This window comes from Perna viridis, chromosome 9 (assembly GCF_037379345.1).
Source record: "Perna viridis isolate PV_CMFRI_1.1 ecotype Kerala chromosome 9, ASM3737934v1, whole genome shotgun sequence".
In the NCBI taxonomy this organism is placed as follows: Eukaryota; Metazoa; Mollusca; class Bivalvia; order Mytilida; family Mytilidae; genus Perna; species Perna viridis.
The window spans coordinates 41,010,782-41,021,409 of NC_142453.1; the positions used below are offsets into that span (position 1 = coordinate 41,010,782).

Sequence of the window (10,628 nt, forward strand, 5' to 3'; positions counted from 1 at the left end):
CAGAACAGAAACCTACAACGGCCGGAATTCTTAAGGTCACCATGGAAGCGGGGGCTTTGGCAATTCATAATACCTGATTTAAAACCACTATTTCATTTTAAAATGTCTGTTCCAAGTCAGGAACCAAGTGGCTGTTTCCAATTCACGGTTTATTCTTGACTTTGCATTTTCAAGTATTTAATATGTCACTCCAATTTATGATTTTGAGTTTTGTTATTTTGTGTTTACTTTCACTTGAAAGTGATGACACTCAAAGTTGATATATAGACTGAACGGTGTCTTCCACCTATTCCCACTTTTTAAAAAACATTATTCCTCCTATTCGCACATACAAGTTTCTTTGATGTTTTGATTTGTTTTTATAGTAATTAAGCCCTACATAAATGACACCTTCTGTTTACCTGTGTTTACCTTTATTTTGCAATTTTTGTGCATATTTTATATTTTTACATAAGTATGAAAGAGAATGAGATTTAAACAAATGGAACATAAATTTAAGATTTTATTATAATATGTGATATGATATTTAACAAAATATAAATATTATCAGAAACTGAAAAAAAACTAGACCAGAATCTAGACATTTTGATGTAATTAAATTACAGCTTTCTAATTGATTAAATAATTATGAACTGGCAAAGCTGAGAAATATTAAATGTTTCATTGCAAGCTGATGTACTGATTTGACAGATATGTACTCAGCTGAGAACCCCAAGCTTCATGAACTCCAAGCCAATGTTTGACTATATATTGTTGTCCATTCCCAGTTTTTGTCATTAAATAGTTACAATGGCTAATGCAATACTACAAGTGAAGTTCGTTACAAACAGACTTGGCAACCAAAACCTAGTACACAATGGCTTAAAGTTTCAAGCAAAAGACAGAAGGGGTGAAAGGACTTACTGGAAATGTTCTACTGCAAATTGTCCTGCTACAATTAATACATTAAACAATATACCAACCAAAGTATCAGCAAATCACAACCATGAGTCTGATAACGTGCAGTCGAAGGAAGATGTAGTCCTGCAGAGCATGAAAAAACGTTGCATAGATGAGCTCACTCCAGTTCCCACTATCTATGAAGAAGAATTAGTAAAACTCAGAACTGATGACTGGAATGACGACACACAAGAACTAGTGGAAAATATTCCTACTTTCCCATCTTGTAAATCAGCCATGTACAACAAACGCAAGAAAACTTTACCAGTTTTACCAAAGACCGCTGATGACATCAACATAGATGGTATTTGGACACAGACCACAAAAGGAGACCTTTTCCTTTTAGTGGATGACAACACAGTTGGACACATGTTGATATTCAGTACACACAAGAATCTAACACACTTAGCACTTGCAGAAACTATATATGGTGACGGCACATTTCATACATGCCCTACTCAATTCTACCAACTGTACACATTCCACGCAATGGTTGACAACGCAATGTATCCGATAGTGTACAGCTTACTACCAGCCAAGAGCGAACTTGTATATACCAGATTTCTTATTCTACTCAAAGATTTATGTCAACAACATCAACTGCAACTTCAACCTAATACTATCTTTCTGGACTATGAGGTCGCCATACGCAACGCAGCATACTCAATCTTTCCTGGCATCAACGCAAAGGGTTGTTTTTTTTTTCACTATACTCAGAGCATATGGCGAAAAGCTCAGGAAACAGGTCTACAAGTGCCTTACAAAGAAGACAACAACATCCACCAATTAGTACGTCGTGCAGCTGTGTTACCACTCATATCCACTGCTGAGGTCGAAGACGTATAGTTTAATGCCCTTACTGATATAGATGATGTTGAAAAAAACGCCAACTACGTTCCCTTCACTGACTATGTAACAACTTACTGGGTAGAGCAGAACAGACACTTATGGAACCACTACACAACAGAAGGTCCAAGGACAACCAATCACTTAGAAGGATGGCATAGTAAACTTAAGAAACATGTTCAACATCCACACCCAAACATATTCAGACTCATAAAACAACTGAAACATGAGGAAGCCATCCATGACTTGACTATGATTCAATACGCAGCTGGTGGTAAAAGAGCAGTACAAAAGAGAAAGTATGTAGACATTAACAACAGGTTAGCAGCACTCAAAACCAGACATCGTAACCAGGAAGTCACCACTGTCCAGTTTGGTGATGCAGCTTCATACCTTCTGCACCTTGACTAAATTGATGAACTGTTAAATTGTTATGTGAAAACAAAATTATTGTGTATGTTTAATATATATGATCTAGTGCTTAATATCATAGAGACTGGTTGAATGAATGTGTTTAAACTGATATTGTAACTTTCTTATGTCTTATGACTTATGTATATCAAAAACTACTGATTCATTAATATACATTATGTATTCATATATATAACTGTTTATTTATATTTACTTAAATTAAAAAGTATAATATTCAAAATTTACTTGTTTCTTTTTTATTATATTTATGCAACAAAATGGAAATTCACTGACAAAATATATCATTTACCTGTCATTAATTACAAAATCAATTAACACCTAATCAAACATTGTTTATACAGTATAATCCTTTATCTACACTATTTTCCACCTATTCCCACATGAAAATTTACCTTTTTATTACCTATTTTTATAAAAAGTGGGAATAGGTGGAATGAAACGACTGAACAAATGCCTTTGTGCATGGTTGATGAAAATACAAGAGGCTTGACAAAGTAACTTATTCTGTAACAAATTATCAAGACAATACAGTCAATTAGTACAGCTATACAAATGTCAATCAAATAACGACCCTTTAGAGTAATAGGGGAACCAAGATTCCAGAAGAAATCAGAAGAATGTAATCCAGGGCAAAGACCAGACACAGAAAACAGAAAGACAATAATGCATACATGGTAACAAAAGCAATTGAGCAACACGGACTCCACTAAAATCTGGGAGCATGGGCGAGGTGCACCGGCAGGGTAAGCGTCCTCTGTTTTTCTAGAAACACGATCCATGAGTTCATGATGACGACCATAAAACTTTTGTAGTGATGACTTCAATCTTGTAGCAACAAAATCCAGAAGCCTAATGGTAAGAAGTCTTGCGAGATACAAAGAGTTTGCGTAGTTGCTGCAAGGATGTTGCCACAGATGAAAGGAAAGTTTACGATACGGAAGAAAATTCATAGCATTTCTCGTATAGTTTGGTCAATAAATTTCTTTTACCATCGAAATTTAGGTGTAGGTCAAGATATTAGGCTGATTTCACATTGTCCGTAGTATCCTTTATATGTAGTTCTTTTATCTCTAGTTTTATTAAATAGATGCGATTTATCAAATCCTCGAAACAAGGATTGTTTTTCTGACATGTGTCTATTTTCCATGCACAGTCTGTATCCTTGGAATATACTCTTGATTGGTTCTCGAATCTATTTTAACGTGATTACTTTTTTTCAAAATATTATTCACGATCAACCTATCATTTCTCTAGTTTTTTTTATGAATTTAGTGTACCTACCTTGACTTTCGATACAAGTATAACAGTCAATAGTAAAAAATCATTAGTTCATTTTAAAGATTTATGGAATTTTATTGCTTTAATAAAAACGATGTGCTCGCAAAATACAAGTGTTGTTATTGTCATTATAAAAATGTTTGATGATGATGATAATGATGATTTTGATGAAGATGATCAAATATTGAAGATCAAAATGTATCACATCAATTATTATACATGTAAGTACCTGATTTTTTTACTTACCCATAAGATAAACTAACCTTCATGTGGTGCATGGTCTGATTCAAAAGAATGACACAAAACACGTTGAGATGTGTGAAATAATGCTTTAAAACATTCCCGGATGACTGCTATCTTATACTACAGTTTCTTGTAAACACCTTAACTGAACATTTTATTTGCAATTGATTGATTTATACAATACAGTTCGAAAACGGAGATTTTTTTAAATTACCATTTAGATTTTTACAAACTATTGATTTGAAAATTAGCGTAACATTTTTTTAACCTTGGTTCCCTTGATTACTCTTTTAAATCATGTTCAGGTAACATTGTATTTTGCATTTGACGTCGTTTGAAATCTGTTCAAATAATAGTCTGTAAATGAATTTAAAAACAAATTAATATTTCTGTTCTATAACTTTAATCTTGATATTTAAGTGCAAAAATAAGGTTAAAGGTTAGTTGTTCTTATACAACAAATGTTCATAAAATTAGAATTGATATTTTAGTTCAAGTTTTGCTCCATTTAGGAACATTTTGATGATGAAACCCGCATTAAATATCTTTAAAAAATATATTGAATTGGGACCCACCGCTCTGTACGCCGAATGACCTGTAAAAATAATATCAAACAGGCGTAGCCTTTAATTTCAGCAAACACATGAATTCTGGTGATGTAAAAATTGAAATTTGAGGTCTTTGGTCACATCATTATTAAGGTTTTAAACAAAACTTCTTGTAAATACGAACAGAAAATATTGTTTTTCCATTATATCAAGATAGGAGAGGTAAGAACCCCAAACACTGTCAAGCGAAAGACCTGAGAAACATTAGCAACAACAACAACACAGACAAACAACGCCTGAAGTCACATGCAGTGAAATACATCACGCGGCATTTCACATTATAGTGCATAGAGCAAGTTATCGATCGTGAACCAATCAGACAATTTATGCAAATCTGCAACTTTGGCATAAGAATCGAGGATGTGTGTCAAAATGATTACCATACAATTTGCAAACGATACAGACAACTCCAACTTTTATTTCATTGAGTTGTTGGAATCCAAAAGGCAAAATGCTGCTTTTCATATTTGCTGATAAATTAATTTTCAAAATAAATGACGCATCAGTTCATATCCATTGCAAATAGTAGCTATTTTCACATTTTCACTATCTTTGACTTATTTCTAAAAGTTTTGCTGGAACTAAAAAAAGGAATCCAATGGAAGTTTTGTTCACCATCTCAAACTTGTTCCGTAACGATTAAACTGAAATACTTGACTTGTATCATCTATCTGTTCACGAACATTTCTCTGACTTGACATATAACGGGGGTGTAACAATGACCACTGCACATGAAATAAGGCGTTTTTTTTTAATCACTTTTGATGTGGGTAATGTGTTAAACGCTATTGCAGATACTTATACAATATACGTGTACTTAAACTTACAAAAGGTAATGTAAATATCATTATTATAGATATTAGCGCAGGATTTCTTTGTGGTAAACTATCGTACGTTGTGTGAAAGTTTGATATTCTTATTATTGTGATACTACTATTCATAAATGTTTATAAACACTGTTATAAAAAAAATATTTTATTTCTGTACCTTTTGCTTTAAATTATGTTTATCATTAAGTCGTTTCCATGTAAAAATAACATCAGATGGGTCATCGTACCCATGGCTTGCTACCATACCACCTAACATACTCTTTCTTTTCTTTTTACCAGAATAAAAGCCCGGAAGACCTAATGGCGAGATATGAAGTTTTCTTGCGACTATCCCGAGATATGCGTCATCCATAAATATTTGTTTAATGTAAGGAAATGCTAACTGAAATTGTTTAGCAGTTGTCATAGAAACAATATACGCCCCGCCCATTATATAAGGTGGCCATCGATCGAACGGGTAATTTTCCCATGAAATATACCATTTTGATCCCTTATCTCTGAAAGGTATTGCACGACTAGTTATTGTTCCACCATATACATCTACTTTAGTCCTTAAACGATCTGGCAATTTGCACAAATTCTTAACGTTTACAAAATAGTCATCATCAACAAAGAAAAGATAATCAACATGTCTGCAATATTTAACTGCCCAATTAAAGCCCATTACAGTTTTTATTGTATTGTTTCGGTAAGTGTCGATGAAATTTTCTTGAATTATATCGTGAAAGAGATTTAATTCCTCTAACATATCGCATTCTGTTTCATTTTTTGGTAATCCTAACATGAACACAATGTTGACATTAGAAATATTCTGTAGGTTCCCCCACGTGTTCCTTATTGTTTCTCTCCTCTCTTTATTGCATATATCAGATTTCACTAATATGAGTATTGTCCAATTTTCTTGTTTTTGAAAACTACATTTACTTTGAGGTAATATTGTAAAATGAAACGGTTGCGGATTTATAGCTGATATGTTAATATTTTTCTTCATTCTGATGTCTCTTATCAGTTGACCCATGTCCACTTCTAACGGGTATGAAAATTCTCTTTTATATGACATGCCTCTAAAAACGAGTTTATCCTTTTGTTCAATCACTGATTTACGTAGTTTTTCCTTGTAAAAAAGGCTTGCTGTTGTGTTCAGATCGCCATTAGGAAATATTTCAGAAAATGTAATTTTATCTGCTTTCTTGGCGTATTCACTGTACTGATCAGAAAACAATACAATCTCCAGAAACAACATGAAACAGAAACACTGAAGACAAATTGTTCCTATGTTTCTAATACTCCACCTCTTACACCATCTGAAACGCTGACGTGAACGTGTCATTGTTAATACTTAGTGTCATACCTCTAGACGTATAGATCATTAGTGCCGCTGAAACAAAGGTTTAAATGTAAATTAAAATCTATCCACAACTTCCTATTCCAAAAGAAAAATAAAGAACAACTTTAATGTATTATAAATACAATTTATAACATTTAAATCTGATTATTTTTACCTGTGATTGTGATTGTTCATGTTGCATGGAAGATATCAGTTTTAAACCACTATATTTGAATTTATACCTTTAGGTACACAAGTGATATGTATTGCCATTATATATCAAGCAGATACATTATGAATGTACTTAATAAAAAAAAACATTAAAATGTAATTGCAGCATAGTAACATAACAAATGTTAAAACATGTGTAACCATACTTGTTTATATAGTTGTGACTAAATGTAACAGTGAATGTCTTACCTTTGGGAGTTTTATCAAACCAATAACATTAAACCATTGAAGTGTAACTGTGTGTGTGCACTTAATCTGGTATCCATTATCTAAAGTTTACTGACCTTTTTACTCAAGTAACAATTGAATGCGGATCATTCATGTTTTAAATACTTAGGAACACACACAAGTCTTAATGTATTTTAACGATAGTGTACGATGGGTAGGGATATTGTTAATATTGAAAGTTTGGATAATTTTCTGTAATATGACTAGCGTTCCAATAAATTAAGCATAATTGTTTATTGTTTATTTTAAACATCAGCATTAATGCTATATGATGGTTAATGAATTTTATATAGGCATGTGGTCGTTATGGAATCTACAATGTGGTGGTATAGGGTAATCAAGGGAACCAAGGTTATAGCGGTAATCAAAAGAATGTAATCCAGGGACAAAGACCAGACATGGAAAACAGACATGCACAACAAAGAACATAAAGTAACTAAAATCATACATACAAAGTAAGAAAAGCAAATGAGCAGCTCGGACTCCACTAAAAACTGGGAGCATGGACCAGGTGCACCGGTAGGGTAAGCGTCCTCTGCTTTTCTAGAAACATCCGCCGAGTTGCTTATAAAAAGTTAAGTCCGGGGTAGACAAACGAGGAAAGGAAAACTATGACCCTACCAGTGCACCTTGACCATGCTTCAGGTTTTCAGTGGAGTCCGTGTTGCTCATTTACTGTTTTAATGAGAAGTATTATTTTTGTTATGTTATTCATTGTGTGTGTCTCTTTTCCTTTCTGATCGTTGTCCATGGATTACCTTCTTTTAATTTCCGTTAGAATCCTGATTACCTTGATATATCTTTTACAATGAAATAATCGCTGGTTTGGCATGATTGCGCATCGGTTAATGGTTACGGCAATTAAAAAAAATGATCAATATTAAATTTATACAATATGTAAACGAAACCCCTTTAATACCGAGTAAAATTTTGTTTAAATGAACTTCATTTGTTCTTTCCTTTTTTCATTGCATTTGATAAATGGATACGTTTGGTTTTAATAAAAAATAAATATGTTCTATGCTTTTAAAAACTAATTTTTGTATGCAGCATTTCTCTCCATTTCTTAACTGATGTAAATTCATTTACCAAACGAAAACAAATTTAGTAAAAAGTTGAAGTAGAACGGTCAGTTAGAATGTTGGTTTTTAAAGGCAATTTCTGATGTTTTTGTTAATGATTTTGATGGATAAATTTTGAATATACAACTATACAAAGCTAGAAGCAAATATTGGGTCATGCCTTATGTTGGCATACATTTATAAATGTTGCAAATCACATGCAATCTATTTCTTAGTTACGGAAATTTATTTACACTATCATTAGCTTATTCTACTAACACAATTGAAAAAAGTACTTTAGTGTTAATTTCCGGTAAATCAATGGTACTGTTACGGAAACAAAGTTATAAATCTATTGTATATTTTGACCTTTTAATTGTGTCAAAGATATATTTTCGATAAATGACTGGGAATTAACCTTTCTTGGAAGTATTCGTTTTTGCTTGAAACACTTTTTTACTATTTCATATCATTCGAGGACGCCGAACATACACATGCTCCATATCGATTCTTCAGGGGGTAAGTTATAGAGAGTATGAAATGTTACCTATTACCTACATGTAGTTGTACAAAATGTTCGTTTTGTTTCGGTAATTTCTATTTAAATCATCGTTTTTATTAGTTCGTCTTAATCCCTATGATAATTGGATTCTGGTTTCTCGGTTGTTTTTTATCTTCTTATATCAAATACAAGACCAGAAAACTGAAATTTTATTTTTCTACTACAGAAAGTTATTGATAAATACAGTTTATCTGTATTAAGGATATACCTACGATAGATATACAGTCATGATCACATTGTTTAAATATATTATTCTTCCCTGAAAAAAATCCAGTTATTTACTTTGTTTCTTTGCCTTTCAGTGAAATCAAATTACTCACCGTTAGACTGGCAGTAAAAAAAATAAACAGTGTCTTCGTGCAATTGCCAGGATAAAAAGCGATGCCATGCAAATATCGCGGGATTCTTTAATCTTGAACTTTGTAAAAAGAAATATTAAACGCTATCGGCATATTAGGCAATGAGTACCTTGGTGTAGAGTGAATAAATATTTAATTTATTAAAGAGAGAGTACATATTAGAGCAAATGAAAACATAATTCAAGATTTAATAATGATACGGTAAAAATAACTCTTACGGATAAGTCTATTCAAATATTTTTTAGACTACAAGGATTCTGTTTAAACTTTTTATCTTTACTTTTTTCATTTCCGCAAAAACAAGGATGTGAAATCCAATTTGTGAAAAAGTTACGGCAAGCGCAACCAAACGTCAGCATCAAATCTTTACATTGATACAAAATTTAGTTTTTCACTAATTCATGGTAACAAAAACTAAAAAAATTACTGGTACATTTGAAACAGAAATTTTGTTCATTTAAGTCTAAACCATCGCTACAAAACGGGCATATCAAACTATATGACAATATATACACCATATAAAGGAGCCGAATGAATGTCCCGGTCAAGGAGGGGCAGTTAACTATTGGAAACGAGATGTCGTTCCTTTTGAAGTACATTTAGGTTGCGAGTATACCTTGAGAAATGGAAACCCCCAAATCCAGAAAAGAAAATTTCAAACTGTCTTTATTAGCTTTTTTTTTAGATAAATGCTCTAGGGTGAACAGTGAATTTGAAAAAGTCAGGATCATTCAGAAAAAAAATTCATCAAGGAAGCGATAAGCACTATGACATTTGTCTAGTAGATCAGGTTTGGAAGGATCTTTATGAAGTTTGCCCTTAAACTGAGATTCATAACGATACAGGAATATATCTGTTATCAATCTCTGCCCATCGGAATTCCTACGACCTGCCGATAAATATTAACGCCAAAACAGATAAGAATGTTGTCAAGAAGAAAAGACGACTGAATTAATCATAACCTCAGGGTCAAGCAAGTATAACATTGATATTTGTCTCCTTCGTCTGTTTTATTCAGGTAATGTGGAAATGTGGTGTAAAGTTTGGAGTAATCATTACTGTCCACACTTTCTATGGGTTTATCCAAATCATGTTGTTTATCCAAAACTGCCAGAGAGTTTTCCACACTCCAAAAAAAGTTAACACCAGTATGTCCTTAAGCTTTATTACAATAATTTACAATTAGTTCCTTTATCTTAGTGAGTGTACTGGTTAAAAGGACAAAAATAATAACTGTAGTCCACTTAATGGACGCTGAGATGAAACGGAATTTGGAGGGATCATTGTGTAATTTATTTATTCAACACATGGCAGGAACTTAAGCCTATCTGTGTCAGTAATGTGATGGTTCCCTATTAGACTCCCTGTTGAGTACATGGCTTGAAATGTAGAAAAATTCAATCATTCTTAGTCAACAAACAAAAAGTGATAAGACATTAAAAATTACAAAGGTTATATTGCAACGTCAAATAATTGAATATTTGATATTTTTGCGTACAAAACAAATTTAATGTCAAGTGCTGTCGCGCATGCTCCTTGAAGGTATTGATTTTATATCAGTATAGGTGTGCACTGATACGTGTCGTGGAGCGGGTGATTCATATTTCCCGTCAGACTTAACTATCATTTTACTTTCGTCACTTGAACTTGTTGCCCTTTGTCGTTCTTCCATCTGGTTTGATTC

At 32.8% G+C, this 10,628-nt stretch overlaps 1 protein-coding gene and 1 pseudogene across 3 annotated transcripts; one reads left to right on the forward strand and one right to left on the reverse strand.

The window, feature by feature from the left end:
* Window positions 1–351: 351 nt before the first annotated feature.
* On the forward strand, window positions 352–2,196 carry LOC148608532 (uncharacterized; annotated as a pseudogene).
* Window positions 2,197–5,310: 3,114 nt separating this feature from the next.
* On the reverse strand, window positions 5,311–7,078 carry LOC148608533 (beta-1,4-mannosylglycolipid beta-1,3-N-acetylglucosaminyltransferase brn-like). Of its 3 annotated transcripts, none has more exons than XM_088545720.1 (2): window positions 6,924–7,078; window positions 5,311–6,554 (listed from the first exon to the last, which is right to left on the reverse strand). In XM_088545720.1, the coding sequence occupies exon 2, from the start codon at window positions 6,504–6,506 to the stop codon at window positions 5,322–5,324; it is 1,185 nt and encodes a 394-aa protein (XP_088401846.1). In that variant the 5' UTR covers window positions 6,507–6,554; window positions 6,924–7,078; the 3' UTR covers window positions 5,311–5,321. The 3 variants fall into 3 exon arrangements, with proteins under 3 accessions (XP_088401846.1, XP_088401848.1, XP_088401847.1); XM_088545722.1 differs by lacking the exon at window positions 6,924–7,078 and adding an exon at window positions 6,881–6,912; XM_088545721.1 differs by lacking the exon at window positions 6,924–7,078 and adding an exon at window positions 6,679–6,807.
* Window positions 7,079–10,628: the final 3,550 nt, after the last annotated feature.